The sequence below is a fragment of the Labeo rohita genome, chromosome 7, assembly GCF_022985175.1.
Source record: "Labeo rohita strain BAU-BD-2019 chromosome 7, IGBB_LRoh.1.0, whole genome shotgun sequence".
Taxonomy (NCBI): Eukaryota; Metazoa; Chordata; class Actinopteri; order Cypriniformes; family Cyprinidae; genus Labeo; species Labeo rohita.
In genome coordinates, this window is record NC_066875.1 from 45,854,274 (window position 1) to 45,873,494 (window position 19,221).

General features: G+C 38.7%; 1 protein-coding gene and 1 long non-coding RNA gene across 3 annotated transcripts; both read left to right on the forward strand.

Annotated features, from left to right (window-relative positions):
- The first annotated feature begins 2,421 nt into the window (after positions 1-2,421).
- On the forward strand, positions 2,422-3,854 carry LOC127168089 (uncharacterized). 2 transcript variants are annotated; one of them, XR_007828076.1, is made up of 6 exons: positions 2,422-2,764; positions 2,877-2,936; positions 3,035-3,101; positions 3,208-3,264; positions 3,358-3,463; positions 3,644-3,854. It is a non-coding gene; the product is annotated as an uncharacterized LOC127168089 (long non-coding RNA). The 2 variants fall into 2 exon arrangements; XR_007828075.1 differs by having other exon boundaries at positions 2,423-2,936.
- Positions 3,855-9,343: 5,489 nt separating this feature from the next.
- Positions 9,344-10,415, forward strand: LOC127168088 (interleukin-8). The gene is made up of 3 exons (XM_051114639.1): positions 9,344-9,483; positions 9,579-9,705; positions 10,069-10,415. The coding sequence occupies exons 1-3, from the start codon at positions 9,414-9,416 to the stop codon at positions 10,139-10,141; spliced, it is 270 nt and encodes an 89-aa protein (XP_050970596.1). The 5' UTR covers positions 9,344-9,413; the 3' UTR covers positions 10,142-10,415.
- Positions 10,416-19,221: the final 8,806 nt, after the last annotated feature.

A 19,221-nucleotide genomic window follows, 5' to 3' on the forward strand; every position in this document is an offset into this window, starting at 1 on the left:
CTTCTGTTGAAGTTGTTTTGAATTTATGTATAATGCTTTATTCTTCTTTTTATGAAATATGTTGAACATTATTTGACTTGATTATATGAGAAATGTGAATGTTGTGGAATGTCTCAGTTCGCGGCAAACGCGATTGAGGAGAGGTTGGGGATACGGATGTGAAAGAGGGCAACAGCTACAAGCTTGTTTTCATTTATGTTCTTTTATTCATGCAGAATAAAATGTGGCCCGTGTATTTCCCGTTGTCCGATTCCATTCATCCACACATAACGCAGAGCTAGGTGAAGACCAGTCACATATACATTTCCATGTGACGTAAACCACATGAAAATTTATGGGGGGGGCAAGTTGTTCGCGACGTAGAATGTGGGCGGACATTATGTAAATGTGTTACTTCGTGATGTGTGGCCGTAACAGAAAAAGATTCGAAATCCTGACGACTCGTTCAAGCAGATGTGAGCCGACTCTTTTTTTTAATAGACAATAACTTTATTTATCGTGCACTGTCGGATTCACAACTTTGCAGATAGTTTATGTTCACATACAGCTACATGAGACACTACATGAAAGATCATATTTGAAAACGCATAGTAGGGGCACTTTAAAGACCAGTGATATCGGACCCACCCACTTTTACCGTCTCTAATTCGGCGAATATGTCTGCGCACTTTGTAGAGCGCCATTAGTCAAATCCATTCCACATGACGAATGCGCTAATAGATTAAGCTCCATGCTCACGCGTTTAAACAGGCAGCATCAGGGGTGGAGGACTGGACGGAGCGGGCGCGGGCGCATCAGGCGCAATCATCAAACATATTTCAAACAGTGGCGATTTCTTTAAGACTGCAAGGGAAGCTCAGCTTCCCCTATAATGTCACAAAATTAATGGTCAAATTATGTACTATTGTATTAACATTTTATTGACTAAAAATGCGTTAGAAAACGTTCATCTCAAAGACGAGTTCGTTCAGAATCAGTTAGATATAGCAGGTCGGCTGACTTGATTTTCTTCTCATACATTCCCGTAGCGTCACAGTGCATTTCCCCGTTGAAGCCCAGCGTCCATTGACTTCAATGGGGCTGCTTTGAACGTTTTTTTTCAGTGCTTTGAAACTAGACGGTCATTGGATAAACGCTGCGATTATGTCCCGCCCACGGACGCTCAGCGTCTCTGGGGGTGAATGAGGAGCAAATGAGGAGTGGGCTGGCCTGGACTCCGAGCTTCTGCATGATGATTGGAGGGTCTGTCGAAAGATTGCATCTCCTTTTGACTGACAGCGATTTTGTACTATAAGGAATCGCTGAAGCTATTCGCGCTCAGTCCCATCGTGGATTTCTCAAGTTCAGTCGAAATAAAACTGCTGCAACCTATTTGTTTATATTTGCTTGGCGAAATTGCTTGATTTTCATCATATATTTCACACAATTATACACCACATTCCTTGTTTCACTTTTACAGAGTTTAATATTTTTTTTAGATCGTTCATTCATTCATTCATGTTAATATTTAATGTAGTAATCAATATATATATATAGATTACTACATTAAATATTAACATGGAGGATGACTATAAATTAATATAAATATAATATATATATATATATATATATATATATATATATATATATATATATATATATATAGTAATCTTGAAAAATTTTAACATAACATAATGAAACCTTATATTTCTATTAAAATACTTTAGAAATAAATAAATAAATAAATCTCCATAATAACCTTATTTAAATTGCAAAATATTTATACTATATAGTAGCATCTGACTAAAAGAAAAAATACATCATATTTTGCATAATAAAACTAAAGCTTTTTTTTTACGATTGTTTGCATTGTGACTTATGACAATAAGGCACATTCTTGTGAATAAATAAATAGACAATTTTACGATGTAGGCCGAAAATGAGCTTCCCCTATTTGACAGACCAGTAGCCGCCACTGATTTCAAAGGAAGCGGGCGCCACGGTCCTGACCGCTTGCTGTCTTTACTAGGTGTGTTTAGGGAATATTCGCGCCTGCTGCACTTCTGTAACACAGCAAAGTAAATAAAGCATCTGAGTGTATCTGCCTACTTACATACTTATATACTTACTGCATACTTTATTCAAACATTTAGATTATTTCCTTCATTTTTATATTTGAAAACAAATGCCTTTCCGATGTAAAATGAGATGTGAAAAGGCAGAATAACGATTTCGGCAATAGGTGGACGCGAACTTGGGTTGCTTGCGTCAAGAAAACACTGCACAACAAAATCTCCAGTGTTAAAATCCTGGTGTTAAGGACTTTTAGAGTAAAGAGTTAAACTTGTGGTGTTGAATTTGAGAGGATTAACACTAGCTAGTGTAAACAGCGCCCTCTGGCCGGTGTAAATACGCAGAGTTACCCTTATTAGCACTGTTGAGTGTTATCAGTCACATTCGGGACATTTGCTCGTGTGCGCGCCTCACCCATCTGAAATATTTTTTACAGACGCCATTTTCTTTGCTCGCGATGCGGAGCATAATGAGGACGGGAAACAGCGAAATACAGCGTTTAATCTTAATTACAAAATGTAATGTAATGTCATATCGTTTAATAACGATATTTATGTGCTGTATGTGGCTAAAATTTTCTCTGAGACATGTTTATCCACTCGCGATGCGGAACAGACCAGAGTCCTGTGTACTCCTAAACTTTTTCTCAGAGAGATATTTTCTTTCACTCACGATACAGAGGAGACCAGTTTTATCAAGGAAAACACCGAAAGTAAGTGTTTTATCTAAGTTGCGATATGTATTTTGTAAGATAATATTACGTTATGACGATATTTATAACGTTATGCTGTTCGCGCCTAAACGAGCCTAAACGTTTCTCACAGATTTGAATTGCAATGCGGAGCTGATGCAGATGAGCCGCTTTTAATAGGGAAACTTAAGGGGTAAGTGTTTTACCCTATTTAATATATGTATTTTATAACATAACATTGATTAATAGTGACATTTCTGTGTTGTGCACTCCTAAACTTTTGTTTTTCAGAGATATTTTCTTTCACTCACGATGCGGAGCAGACGGGGAAGTTGGTTTTATCAAGGAAACACCTAAAGTAAGTGTTTTACCTCATTTACATTATGTATTATATAGGATAATATTACTTTATGAAGATATTTGTAAGCTGTATGTGCCTAAACGAGCCTAAACGTTTCTCACAGATTTGAATTGTTATGCAGGGCAGACGCAGAGGTCACTTTAACAGGAAAACGTAAGAAGTACGTGTTTTACCTAATTTACAGTATGTTTTATAACATCATACGGATTTATAGCTATTTTTATCTGTTGTGCACTTCTAAACGTTTTCCCAGAGAGATATTCTTTCACTCTGGAGATGATGTGCTTGAAGAGTATGAAGTCACCATTACATTAAGTGGGATGAGAAGAGCTCTGTTAGGACACATACCAGAAACAAGGGTAAGCCACAATTGCATATTTTAAAATTGTTGATTGTCATGCTTAATATTTTGATTATTAAACAATAATGATAAAAAGCCTGATCTCCTTCTAAAAAATGTATCAAATGTAAGTTTTTGGTATGCTTGCACTGCCATTTGATTTATGTGCTGTCCCATTTATGTACATTCATTTTGGCAGGAGGAGTCCAACCTCAATGCAGAGAGAGATCAGTACGCACTTGGAATTATGACTTTGTTTCTGTTGTTAAAAGACTAATTTTCCAGTAAGACTGACTTTCTTTTTACAATATATATACATACATTTACAGTGAATTAAATGATTTTCCTTAAAAGAGTAAGTCACCCAAAAATGAAAATCGAGTCAACATTTACTTAGCCTTGGCCTTGTGTTGCTCTAATGCATTATGCCTTTCTTTCTTTTTTGGACCACAAAAGGAGATTAAAAAAATGCCCTGAACAAAGTTATCCATATAATGTCAGTATAGGTCACTGTAGCCACCTAGATCCTGAATGAATCCAGATCAGATGGTCACTGCAGTTCCCTGGATCCAGTCCGTATCCTGTCCAGATGGTGGATCAGTACCTAGAGATGACCTCTACAGCCCTGAACGTCAGCGGAGACCATGACAACTACATGAGCCCCAGAGACAGATCCCCTGCGAACACCTCGTCAACACACCCATTGGCACAAGACCTCTGCTCAATCTGACTTTGTTGCAGCCTAGATTTCGACACACTATTTCCCTGTTTAATACTGTAAAGCTGCATTGATACAATCTGCATTGTAAAAAATGGATGTAAAATTATCCTGTTTGTTATTTAGTTTTCTAATTTTACAGGAGCACTTTTGAAATGCTCCAAGTGGGAGTGAATATCTTGCTTGGCTGAAAACAGCAGAGAAACACATCTTGTCATGCTGAAAACAAAGCAAAGACTGTTGTTAAAGCTGATAAATGTAAGCATTATAAACCTTAAAACATTAAGAGCACGTATGGACCAAATAAGAATTTGTATTTTGTGCCTTTGCATTGATTTGCCTTGACATTATGATGTTTTAGATGTTGTGAGAACATGTAAAAAACATGTATTGAAAACACTAAATGTGTTTCAATTAAAAAAAATAAATTAATGTAAACGTATTGTTTTGTGGGTTTATTTTTTAATATTTTCACCTGAACACTGGTATTGTGTTGACCAGTTACTCCATGAGTGCTAAATTTGACCTCTGCTCAATCTGACTTTGTTGCAGCCTAGATTTCGACACACTATTTCCCTGTTTAATACTGTAAAGCTGCATTGATACAATCTGCATTGTAAAAAATGGATGTAAAATTATCCTGTTTGTTATTTAGTTTTCTAATTTTACAGGAGCACTTTTGAAATGCTCCAAGTGGGAGTGAATATCTTGCTTGGCTGAAAACAGCAGAGAAACACATCTTGTCATGCTGAAAACAAAGCAAAGACTGTTGTTAAAGCTGATAAATGTAAGCATTATAAACCTTAAAACATTAAGAGCACGTATGGACCAAATAAGAATTTGTATTTTGTGCCTTTGCATTGATTTGCCTTGACATTATGATGTTTTAGATGTTGTGAGAACATGTAAAAAACATGTATTGAAAACACTAAATGTGTTTCAATTAAAAAAAATAAATTAATGTAAACGTATTGTTTTGTGGGTTTATTTTTTAATATTTTCACCTGAACACTGGTATTGTGTTGACCAGTTACTCCATGAGTGCTAAATTTGAACACCAACTTTGGTGTTTTCATCATCCGTTCTGGTGTTAATATTTTACATTTTAGGAGTTTATTAGTAACACTGTCTCAGTGTTAAAAATGTCAACACTTTCAAAAGTGTTAGTTTAACACTTTACTGGTGGTATCCATATATACACTGGATAAGTGTTAATTTTAACTCTGAGAGAGTTAAATTCACCCGTTAAAATTTGTAGTGTGGTTATTCGCTTTACTGCTTACGCCACTGGAAACATACTTTTATGGCTGTGTTTTGTAGTGTTGTCACGTTAGTACGCAGAGGTAATATACATAGTACCCACTAAACATTGGACGTCGGATAGACGTGCAGATCATGTCTATATTGGGTCCGTCGGTCAGGGTCACGTCACTACGACGTCACATTGCGCAGTGGGTAAAAGGTACCACACTACAGAAAATGGCATATACTCCCCACCCACATTTATTTTGCTTCTGACTCCCATGCTTTTACTGCATGTGATAATTCATACTCAGAAAGTAGAACAGAACATAGTTAAAACAATTTAAATAGAGACCAAAATTTTTCAAGCATGATACAGAACTATAGACAACTACACAACCTATTATAGCCTACATACTAATAACATCCTAAATATGTTATGTAGCCTAATTTGCACGCATTGGGGAGTCGCGCTCTAAACGCGGGGTATTAAAATTGCTTTTGAAGGCGCGTGCGCGTTTTACTTTCGGTTTTGTTTGAACGATCGCGCAAACTCTCGGCGGTGCTGAACGGGATTTTGAAAAGTGCCCAGTGGAAATTCGCCCCTGGTACATCATATGCTATATTAAATGTCTTTTTAAAACACTATTTTAATGCATTAAGTCACGTTAAGCGTTTTAAAATGCCCCGGCATCTGGAGATTCCGCCGGAAGTGCCGCTGCTTCCTTTTACACTGAAATGCCTTCCGTTTACACTGAAAAGTTCATGCACATCCACATATGAAATCACTTGCATATATGTATATACACAACTCAAGCATGCGTCTTACCTGAAATGTATTTTGTATGTTTGCGTGAGTGTTTTATGGGTGTATATGCGTGCAACGAGTTTATATGTATGTGCGAGTGTTTTTAGGTGTATATGCATGGATCAAGTTTATATGTATATGCGAGTATGTACAGGTGTGTCTGCATGCAGCGAGTTTATATGTATGTGCGAGTGTTTTTAGGTGTATATGCATGGATCAAGTTTATACGTATAAGCGAGTGTCTATTAGCGTATGCCTGCGTTAAGTTTATTCACAAGTGTAGATGTATTCATTACTAATAAAAGATGTATTGCTATGTCTATGCTATGATGTATATGCTATATTTCATATATATTTTGAACATCCAACAGTATGCATGTATATGCAAGTAATTTATAGGTGTATATGCACGTGTTTAATGTATGTATTGATAAGCGAAGTTTGATTTAAATCCTACGTGGCGCCTCATACAAAAGCCTGTAAATCCATCTGACGTCTTTCTTTAAAAAATGCATTTTATCAGTCTCTGATGTATAGGTTTCTATTTAAGTACTGGTACTTCTGATTGGGCTGAGGCTGGGATTTTAGCAAGTTTGAAGTAAAAGTATTTGATGGACGTATAATATGTGTAGAAAGCATTCACTCAGTATCATTATCTCATTTTTGACTGATATGGCTTTTATTTTAGGGGGTTTTGCATCTGAACTCTTCATATATATATATATATATATATATATATATATATATATCCCACTGCGCAATGTGACGTCGTAGTGACGTGACCCTGACCGACGGACCCAATATAGACATGATCTGCACGTCTATCCGACGTCCAATGTTTAGTGGGATGGTGTGAATCTTGAGGCAAAACAAAGGCACTGACAAATTATAAGATCAGTTAGTACAAGTTTCTTTCAGTTGAAACAGCTCAGACTAACATTTTAGTCTGGTATTAGGCTTAGGCAAGCCTTGTCTGTGAAACCAGGGGCTATTTTTTTTACTCACGGCTCTGTAGTTTCAGACATATAGGCTAATGCAATACAATGATGACTGAGAGACTAAAAATATGGTGTAAGTTCCTTCAGTTCAGTAAGAGTTCCTCTTGAAATATTACTAATAATATAAAAGTTATTCATTTGTTTACTTCATAAAAATCAGTAAAGCTTTAACAGCAGAAAGACACATGAAACGCAATCTCTGACGGTGGATAGTTATACAGTTATATTAAAAGGACTTTTACTTAAAAACGTAGGTAATAAACAACACCCCCACTGAAGACCAACTCCTACAGACATGATAAACTCTCTTTTAAATAAAACATTTCGAATCAGCAACAGAATGTTTCATGCATTTGCCTGTATTGCTTGTTTCTTATAGCCTCCAAGCGTCTGAAACATGTGCACATTGTGTGCATTGTGTATTGTGTGCACATTATCCCTGTGATCTTCCATCATTCCTTACTTAATGAATATCCAGACTTTTTTGTAAGTCCTCTTTCACTTAAAGGAGAAGTCCACTTCCAAAACAAAGATTCACATGTAATGTACTCGCCCCCTTGTCATCCAAGATGATCATGTCTTTCTTTCCTCAGTCGTAAAGAAATTGTTTTTTGAGGAAAACATTTCAGCATTTTTCTCCATGGTGCCCTGATTTTGAACTTCCAAAATGCAGTTTAAATGCAGCTTCAAATGATCCCAGCGGCAATGTAGGATGATTTTGAAATGATTTTTGAAGTTGAGGGTGAAAATACGATCAGAGTTTTTCAACATACCCTAACTGTCTTGAGCCAGAATACACAGAGTTCAAGGAGACTTCATTTTGATTTTGATTTTTTTACACCCTCAGATTCCAGATTTTCAAATAATTGTATCTCGAACAAATATTGTCCTAACAAATGCATACATCAATTTATTCATCTTTCAGATGATGTATAAATCTCAGTTTTAAAAAATTGACCCTTATGACTGGTTTTGTGGTCCAGGGTCACATATGTCTTAGTAAGATGATATTTGCTTAGTTTTACTATCAAAGCTATGGTTTCAAAACATATAATGCAATGCAATAAAATGATGATTGCGAGACAAACAAATAAGCATTCCTCAAACATCTGATGGTTTGATCATAAAAAATTAAGCATATAGCATTAGTTCTTGCAGGTCACGTGAGTCAAGCTCGCATCAGCTGACTCTTAGCTGATCACATCTACCTATAGGAATACGACACCTATCATAACATTCCTATATAAGCTCTATTCAGTATTATTCGGCAGCTTTGTCGTTTGCTCAAGAGCAAAACACCTTCCTCCATCCCCATCTTCTCCTTTTGCCACAGTCAGGACTTGGCTTCTGATATTCCTCATTGAATCAGACTCCTTTTATCTGAATAATGTCTTACACTTGAATATCATTAAGTACATTAATGATATCTGCTTTGTTTTGTTTACCTTGGGCGGTTATTATTGCTGCTCTCCCTGCTCATTCATGACATGCTGCATGGATGGGCAGGGAGTTTATTGCCCAGAACAGAACCATGCCGCCAAACCAAACTGTATGCTAACTGTCTATCATTTTGACGACAGTGGTCCTGACAGAAATGATGTACGATAATCAGGTAAAACTAATTCCAGTAAGTGTTAGTTTGAAATATTATTAACAATATGAAAGTTATTCATATGTTAATAAAAATCAGTAAAGAGTTCACATTAAAAAGAACACAAGCTAAAGGTGGATAGTTTTACAAATACACTAAAAGGCTTTTCACCTGGTAAAATAGTATAAACTATCAATCAGATGACAGAAGGAATGTAGTAACTTGTGTGAAACAGGTTTGATCTTGTTAAATAATCATGCATATGTCTGATACAATAGGATTTTTGTTAGGTTGAGATGTTTAATTATTAACATTTCAAGGTTTTTTGATCTCAGCTGACATTTGGCAACACTACTTTTACTGTTTCTAAATTATTTTATTATCAAGTGAAGTAATATAACAGTATTATAGGTCATTTGAGAGAGAGAGTTCCTTGGAAGAGAAGAATAGTAGGAACTCATGATTGTGCAATGAACTCTCGCATGTTGCGTGGGAGTGTCGGCCTTTAAAAGGCAAGTGTGCGGGCCACTGTTAGACTCACAGCACACAAAACGACAGCAGACGGTCTCTTAATACCTTCACTGGTGTTGCTCTGCACAATACTGACTAAGAATGAAGACGTTCACCGCATCAGCCTTCGTGCTTCTGATCTGCACAGCTGCACTGCTGTCCACAACAGATGGTAAGCAGTCTAGCATTCATTCGTCGCACTTTTTGATATGTTTTTGATGAATCTTTCATGCTAATCTTACAGCAATTCTCCCTCTGTCACTGCAGGTAGACCTAGAATATATCTACGCTGCGAGTGCCCTCAAACGTATTCAAAGCCACAAATTCCTGCCAAAAGAATACTGTCGTTGAGGGTGATTCCTGCTGGACCACAATGCAAAAATGAGGAGATCATGTGAGTGTGAAACTTCTCAAAGAAACACTTCAAATGTAGACACATAAACTGACTTGTATGATTGAAAACATCATAAAAGTCTTCCTTTAAAACATTTTGCTTGCCAGTCGTAGTCACCATTGAGTTTTATTGTACAGAAAAGAGTGGCTTGGACATTTTGCTAAGGAACTTATTTTATGTTCTTCACAAGTTTAAAAATCTTAGCAACACTTTAAGGAAGAGTAAATAATGAAAGATGAAATCTATGTTAGGGTGAACTGTTCAGTTAAATGATGAAGTCAGAATGTGACTCCTGCATATAATTTTATGCAATAGTAAAGTGTCATTCCATCAATTTTAAAGAATTTTACATTTTTCTTACAGTGCCACAATGAAGAAAGGAAAGATGTGTCTGGATCCTACTGAAGGCTGGGTGATTTCTCTTAAAGAAAAGTAAGTTCTTGTCTACATATGATGGATAAAATGATTAATTAGCATGATTTTAATTATAATAATTCAATCTTTTAAATTCTGACTTTGTGCCTTGATGCACATTTCATCCTTTAGACACTAACATGTGTCTCTTTATATTTGCAGAATTAACAACACAAGCCAACAATGAATTAATATCTCAAATGAAGAAACTGAAGAAACTTTTAGTACTGTAATGTAGAATATTTTTGAATAATAATTTCTGGATGATAAATGATTTTATCAATGGTGAGTTTACTGTAAATTTACTGAAATTGCCTGGTATTTTATATTTTTAAATTATATTTATTGTCATAGTTTCACTGAATTGTAGTTTTTATAATGCTTATATAGTTTTGTATTGGTTTTGAATAAAAACTGCCATAATGGATATTTTAGTTGGTCTTTATTGTGCATTTATCATCTCACAAAACATTAAAACATTACAGTATCATTCCCTGGGCTGTTCACAATTAAATGAAGTTCACACAAAAATTATTCAGCTTATTTTCGCCCTCATGTCTTTACAAATTTGCAAAAATGACTTTGATTCTTCTGCAGAACCCAAAATGAGACCATCTAAAAAATGGCCTGTTTTTTTGCATGCCTTACAATAAACAGGGACTTTGGTCTTTCAAATCCATCAAAAAGCTGTCATAAAAAATGTCATAACAATAGGCCATATAACTGTAGATATCTTATAAAGCCATTCAAGTTATTAAATCTTGTGATACCATTATGAGAGAAGTAGTATTGTGATTTGTGAACAAATACTTTTGTGCAATGAGATCTTTCAATTAACTGATTATTCACAAAACAAGGATGATTTTTTTGCAAATCTGACTGGACCTGTTTTTTTTTTTTTTTTTTAATAGCAGCCCACTGGTGAAGGTTCAAACAGGCTAACTGTGAAAATACATGTATAAAATAATTAATCTTTCTATGTGTTTACTGCACTGATGATATTAATCATCTGTGGTTGTGTCAGCTGTATTTTTTAATGGAACAGTTTATTGAAACTTTAGACAAAATATCTTTTAAAAATCCAAAAAAAAAAGTTTGCATGTGTTTTTTGCCCCAGTATCATATTTCATGCATCAGGCTTTTAATGCAGTAAGAATATGGAGCTCAAACTCAAGGAGTAAAAAGCACCTCAATTTTATTTAAATCCCAAAGCTGAGCAAGAAAAAGCTATTTGATGCATATGCTGATGTTTACAGTATATGAACAAAACAAATGAAATTCTGATGGCTTTTAAATGAGATCTTTATAACAGTTTAGCAAACTACGGACATAAAATGATATAAATATCAGTTGTCACTCTATATCTCTCAATAATATGTCTTAGTAAGATTATATTTAATTTATATTAGACCTGGTTGCACATACAGGGCATAGGTTAAACCAGGATTAGGCAATAGTTCAATTTGCACAGTGGGTACGGAAAGTATTCAGACCCCCTTAAATTTTTCACTCTTTGTTATATTGCAGCCATTTGCTAAAATCATTTAAGTTCATTTTTTTCCTCATTAATGTACACACAGCACCCCATATTGACAGAAAAACACAGAATTGTTGACATTTTTGCAGATTTATTTAAAACAAAAACTGAAATATCACATGGTCCTAAGTATTCAGACCCTTTGCTGTGACACTCATATATTTAACTCAGGTGCTGTCCATTTCTTCTGATCATCCTTGAGATGGTTCTGCACCTTCATTTGAGTCCAACTGTGTTTGATTATACTGATTGGACTTGATTAGGAAAGCCACACACCTGTCTATATAAGACCTTACAGCTCACAGTGCATGTCAGAGCAAATGAGAATCATGAGGTCAAAGGAACTGCCTGAAGGGCTCAGAGACAGAATTGTGGCAAGGCACAGATCTGGCCAAGGTTACAAAAAAATTTCTGCTGCACTTAAGGTTCCTAAGAGCACAGTGGCCTCCGTAATCCTTAAATGGAAGACGTTTGGGACGACCAGAACCCTTCCTAGAGCTGGCCGTCCGGCCAAACTGAGCTGTCGGGGGAGAAGAGCCTTGGTGAGAGAGGTAAAGAAGAACCCAAAGATCACTGTGGCTGAGCTCCGGAGATGCAGTCGGGAGATGGGAGAAAGTTGTAGAAAGTCAACCATCACTGCAGCCCTCCATCAGTCGGGGCTTTATGGCAGAGTGGCCTGACGGAAGCCTCTCCTCAGTGCAAGACACATGAAAGCCCACCTGAAGGACTCCAAGATGGTGAGAAATAAGATTCTCTGGTCTGATGAGAACAAGATAGAACTTTTTGGCCTTAATTCTAAGCGGTATGTGTGGAGAAAACCAGGCACTGCTCATCACCTGTCCAATACAGTCCCAACAGTGAAGCATGGTGGTGGCAGCATCATGCTGTGGGGGTGTTTTTCAGCTGCAGGGACAGGACGACTGGTTGCAATCAAGGGAAAGATGAATGCGGCCAAGTACAGGGATATCCTGGATGAAAACCTTCTCCAGAGTGCTCAGGACCTCAGACTAGGCCGAAGGTTTACCTTCCAACAAGACAATGACCCTAAGCACACAGCTAAAATAACGAAGGAGTGGCTTCACAACAACTCTGTGACTGTTCTTGAATGGCCCAGCCAGAGCCCTGACTTAAACCCAATTGAGCATCTCTGTAGAGACCTAAAAATGGCTGTCCACCAACGTTTACCATCCAACCTGACAGAACTGGAGAGGATCTGAAGGAGGAATGGCAGAGGATCCCCAAATCCAGGTATGAAAAACTTGTTGCATCTTTCCCAAAAAGACTCATGGCTGTATTAGAACAAAAGGGTGCTTCTACTAAATACTGAGCAAAGGGTCTGAAAACTTAGGACCATGTGATATTTCAGTTTTTCTTTTTTAATAAATCTGCAAAAATGTCAACAATTCTGTGTTTTTCTGTCAATATGCGGTGTTGTATGTGCATTAATGAGGAAAAAAATGAACTTAAATGATTTTAGCAAATGCCTGCAATATAACAAAGAGTAAAAAATTTAATGGGGTCTGAATACTTTCCGTACCCACTGTATATATATATGTGTGTGTGTGTGTGTGTGTGTGTGTGTGTGTGTGTGTGTGTGTATCACTGGTGTGCATCTTGAGGCAAAACAAAGCCACTGACAAATTATAAGATCAGTTAGTACAAGTTTCTTTCAGTTAAAACAGCTCAGACTAACATTTTAGTCTGGGATTAGGTTTAGGTAAACCTTGTCAATGATGATTGAGAGACGAACAAACATTTCTCAGCAGCCTGATGATCGTAGTTGATACTTATTTTTTTAAATAAATTCTCAAAAAATATGGTGTAAGTTGCTTCAGTCCAGTAAGAGTTCCCCTTGAAATATTACTTATAAAAGTTATCATTTGTTTACTAAAGCTTTAACAGCAGAAAGACACGTGAAACACAGTCTCTGAAGGTGGATAGTTTTACAGTTCCCTGGTGAAAAAAACAGCATATGCTGGTAAGCATGTTTTGATGCTGGGATGCTGGTTAGGTATGTTTTGGTGCTGGTTTAAGCTGGTCCTTTGCTGGTTTTTGCTGGTCCTTAGCTGGTTTATGCTGGTCCTTTGCTGGTTGATGCTGGTCCTTGACCAGCAACATGACCAGCATAAACTAAGGACCAGCTTAAATCAGCATCAAAACATATCTACCAGCATATACTGCTTTTTTCACCAGGCTTATATTAAAAGGACTTTTACTTTTACAAACGTAGGCAATAAACAACACCCCCATTGAAGACCAACTCCTACAGACATGATAAACCCACTTTTAAATAAAACGTTTTGTCACAACTGAATGTGACATGCATTTTCCTGTACTGGTTGTTTCTTATAGCCACCAAGCGTTTGAAACGCGTATATTTCAGGTTCGTAAAGCCAATGCGCATGTGCAATCATGCGCAGGCGTTTCAGAACACTGGCTGTTTCTAAGGGAACCGAGGAGTTTGCAGCTGCGGTGACGCAATGACTTCACCAATCATTTGTGTGTATATAAGTGTATTCATACTTTCATTTAACATGATTATGGATAATCAAGTAGACACCTAGGTTTCTTCAGTCCAAATGTTATTCTTCTGTTTAATTTGTATATATTTATATATATATATAGTTTTCATCAAAAAGATGTGTACCACAACCTGAAGGGGGACATTTTTTAATTATTTAAAAATGTAATTGCTTTTAATATGATTAGTTTTATAACAGAAGGCATGTAGCAGATTGTGTGCAGTGTGTTTTACAGCAATATTTTAAACACATTGATAATTTATGTTTAGATTTATGCATCAAATATAATATAGTAAGATTTAGGCCCAAAAATTATATTTAAATGACCCTGTGCTTAAATGACTCAGTAACCTAACAATTGCAAATCCACCGATGCACTGCTTTTTTAATATACAAGTTACATTTTTTTTCGTATGTGACTCTGATCTGTAATAAAGAAAAAAAAAACTGCAGGTCTCGTAAAAGCTGCGTAGCTTGCTCCAGTCAAATCGCAAATTTCCTGATTAGTTTACCTCAGACAGTCTGTGGTTGTTCAGGTCTGCTTAAGGCTAAGATTAGTAAGTGGGTGTGAATAAACTTTGCACGGTTTGTTATTGTTTAGGTGTGGTAAACGTGATTGATGTTTTAATCTATATCTCCTTTTAATCAGCCTTCCCGGTGACTGGTTTCTGTTTCATTTTTGTAATTTTTATTTGATATAATATTCTCATACTGGATTTAACTGTATCGTCTCTACTTATTTATTTTAAATCTAATTCTGTACTTTCAGCTTGTTGTGCTTCTGCTTTAGCATGTGTGCTAATCTACCTTGTACTTCACATCTCATAACAAATTACATGAATTATTGCAAATTATTCAAATTTTTATGTCGCTCTTATTTCTCACAACAAATCCTGTTAAATCCATGCCTTTTGTTTCCTATTTATTTAAAATCTTTTCTATACTTTCCTGCATTTCACTTCTGCTTGTGTAGTTACTACATTTCTTAACTCAAACCAATATTCCATGTACATTTACGTACATACTGTGCAGCCAAGTGCAGTGTCCAAGAACTATATTGTGTGCACATTATCCCTGTAATCGTGCATCATCCCTTATATGACTATCCAGACTTTTTTGTCATTCAAGCCCCTTTCACTTAAAGGAGAAGTCCACTTCCAAAACAAAGATTCACATATAATGTACTCACCCCCTTTTCATCCAAGATATGCATGTCTTTCTTTCTTCAGTTGTAAAGAAATTACGTTTTTTGAGGAAAACATTTCAGGATTTTTCTCCATATAATGGACTGATATGGTGCCCCGATTTTAAACTTTCAAAATGCAGTTTAAATGCAGCTTCAAACGATCCTAAATGCAGTTGTAAATGATCCCAGCTGCGATGTAGGATGCACTTCTGCAGCAGTTTAGAATGATTTTGAAATGATTTTTGAAGTTGAGGGAGAAAATACGAGTTTTTCGACATACCCTAACTGTCTTGAGCCAGAATACACAGAGTTCAAGGAGAGCAAGACAAGATGAGCATTTGAGAATAAAAAGTATATAAATTGTATTATTTTTACGAAAATAACCAATCGTTTCGCTAGATAAAACTCTTCTTCCTTCTTCATTTTAAGCCACATTTAAACTGCATTTTGGAAGTTCAAAATCGGGGCACCATATCAGTCCATTATATGGAGAAAAATGCTGAAATGTTTTCCTCAAAAAACATAATTTCTTTATGACTAAAGAAAGAAAGACATGAACATCTTGAATGACAAAGGGGTGAGTAGATTATATGTGAATCTTTGTTTTGGATTCTTTGTAGTTATTAGAAAAACATTACGTAAACTAAAAATATCATATATCAAGCTAAATATAGATTTTAGTTCCCTGCATGCTTTGTGTCAGACTGTATAAGGAGAATAAATGTTGAAATTAAGTATTAAGTTTTTCACGTATTGCATTTCAGGTGTTTTTTTTAACAAGATTAATATATAGAGAGGATGTGCTGCAAAACTTTAAGAATATAGAGTCTCTTTCTTGCTTAACTGTGTACATATATGTAACGCCAAGCCAGCAGAGGGAGCCCTCACCCTAGAACTGCCTGCACGCTCCCTCTGCTGCTTCTACTGTTACTTCCTGTTTGACACTATTTAAAGACTGACCATGTGCTCTATACTTCGCGAAGTATTGCCAGTTAACCTGCCTTACCGAGCGTTGTACATTACTCTGTTGGATTACCTGTTGCTGTTTTTGCTTTGTTTATGGATTTCTGAGTTTACGGATCACCCCTGTTTGGATTGTTTGCCTGTGTGGACTGTTTTCAAGGTTTGACCCTCATCTGCCTTTTGACTATTGCTATCTGGATTACCCCTGTTGTTTTGGTTGCTATTGGACTGCTTTTGGTTTCGACCCTCTGCCTGTTTATACGTTTATGTTTGCTGCTGTGATTATTAAAGTTCCGCATTTGGATTCTAACGCCGCCTCAGCGTCCTCGTTACAGAATACTTCGCCTACCAAGAATCCAGCGGAAACGATCAGCCAACATGAACCCAGCAGTATCTCGTCTCCTCTGCCTTCGTCAAGGGGACAAGGCTATAGAGGAATATGTAGAGGAATTTTGTGGACTGTGTTACCTTGTTGATTTTAATGACGTGGCACTGAAGGACATTTTTCGGGTGGGTTTGAATGATCCCATTCGTTCGTGGCTACCTGGAGGGAAAATTCATTGGTCACTGGAGAGATATATTGATCATGCCCTGCTGTTAAGTGGATCCACATTTACTGTGGGGATTGCGGACGAGGGACCCCGCAATCCCGCAGTAACCACCACACCACAACCAGCTCACGTCATATCAAACAAACCAGAGACCCTTCACACCCCAACCTTCATGTCTGGTATTGTCACCATTGTGCCAGAACCCCCTCAAACCAAGTCTGCTAGCGTCTCGTCTGCCAAGTTACAGCCTGTTCACTCCACATCTGCCAGACCACAACCGGTTCACGTCATGCCTGCCAAGCCAAAGCCTGCTCAGGCCACATCCACCAAGCCAAAGCCTGTTCACGTCATGCCTGCAAAGCCAAAGCCTGCTCACGCCATGCCTGCCGCTCCAGGGCCTGCTCACACCATGCCTGCCGCTCCAGGGCCTGCTCACGTCATGGCCGCCATCCCCGAGCCAGTCCACAAGATGGCCGCCATCCCCAAACCTGTTCACAAGATGGCCGCCATTCCAGAGCCAGTCCACAAGATGGCCGCCTTCCCCAAGCCAGTCCACAAGATGGCCGCCATCCCAGAGCCAGTCCACAAGATGGCCACCATCCCCAAACCTGTTCACAAGATGGCCGCCATTCCAGAGCCAGTTCACAAGATGGCCGCCATCCCAGAGCCACTCCATAAGATGGTCGCTGTCTCCAAGTCACACCACATGATGGCACACATACTGGACTCACCCCTCATGGCTGTATGGGCAGCTAAAATGGCAGCTACCCCTGGTTCCAGTCAAGTTGCAGCTGTGTCAAGTCAATTCGCAGCTGCGTTTCCTGAGCCAAGTAAAGTCACAGCTGCCACCCCCGAGCCAAGCAAGATTACTGCTACTGTTCTTGAGCCCGGTCAAGCTACAGAGCCCGGTCAAGCTACAGAGCCCGATCACGCAGCAGAGTCAAGTCAAGCAACAGAGTCAAGTCAAGCAACAGAGTCAAGCAAGGCCACAGCTGTTCCCCATGAACCAAGCCAAGTCACAGCTGTGTTCCACGAGCCAAGCCAAGATACAGCTGTTGTTCTCCATGAGTCAAGCAAGGACACAGTTGTTCCCCATGAATCAAGCCAAGTCACAGCTGTTCCCCACGAGTCAAGCCAAGTCACAGCTGTTCCCCACGAGTCAAACCAAGTCACAACTGTTCCCCACGAGTCAAGCCAAGTCACAGCTGTTCCCCACGAGTCAAGCCAAGTCACAGCTGTGCCCCACGAGTCAAGCCAAGTTACAGCTGTCGTTCCTGAGCCAAGCCATGTTGTTCCTGAGCCAAGCCATGTTGTTCCTGAGCCAAGTCATGTTGTTCCTGAGCCAAGCCATGTTGTTCCTGAGTCAAGTTATGTTGCAGCTGTGTTTCCCGAGTCAAGTCAAGTTTCCAAGTCAAGTCAAGTTGCAGCTGCGTCCCCTGAGTCAAGTCAAGTTTCCAAGTCAAGTCAAGTTGCAGCTGCGTCCCCTGAGTCAAGTCAAGTTTCCAAGTCAAGTCAAGTTACAGCTGCGTTTCCTGAGTCAAGTCAAGTTTCCGAGTCCAGTCAGGTCACGGCTGTTGTTCCACAGTCAAGTCAAGCTGCAGCTGTTGTTCCAGCATCAAGTCACGTTAAAGCTGTGTTTCCTGTGTCAAGTCAGGTCAGAGCTGCTCTTCCGAAGTCCAGTCAAGTTACAGCTATTGTTCATGAACCAAGCCAAGTTACAGCAGATCTTCATGAGCCAAGTCAAGTTGCTGCTGTTATTCCCGAACCAAGTCAAGCCACAGCTGATCTCCCTGAACCAAGCCACACCACAGTTGATCTCCATGAACCAAGTCAGGTTACTGCTGTTGCTCCTGAGTCAAGTCCGGCCACGGCAGGCCTCCCTGAGTCAAGTCATAAAACTGTTATTCTACCAGAATCTCACCAGGCCCCCTCTGACCTTCTCAAGCCACCTCACGTATCAGCTGACCCCGCAGAGCCCACGCTCCCAAGCCACGCAGAGCCCACGCTCCCAAGCCACGCAGAGCCCACGCTCCCAAGCCACAAGCCCATATCATCAGCACCCTCAAGGTCAACAGACACCCCATTATCTGCTGTGCTGCCTGTAATGGCCGTAGCCATCTTCAGTGTGTGGTCTGCACACTGTGCTCCAGAGGCCTCGTCTGTCCATGAGTCTGCTCCAGAGGCCTTATCGGTCCACAAGTCTGCTCCAGAGGCCTCGCCTGTCCACGAGTCTGCTCCCGAGGCCTCGCCTGTCCACGAGTCTGCTCCCGAGGCCTCGCCTGTCCACGAGTCTGCTCCCGAGGCCTCGCCTGTCCACGAGTCTGCTCCCGAGGCCCCGCCTGT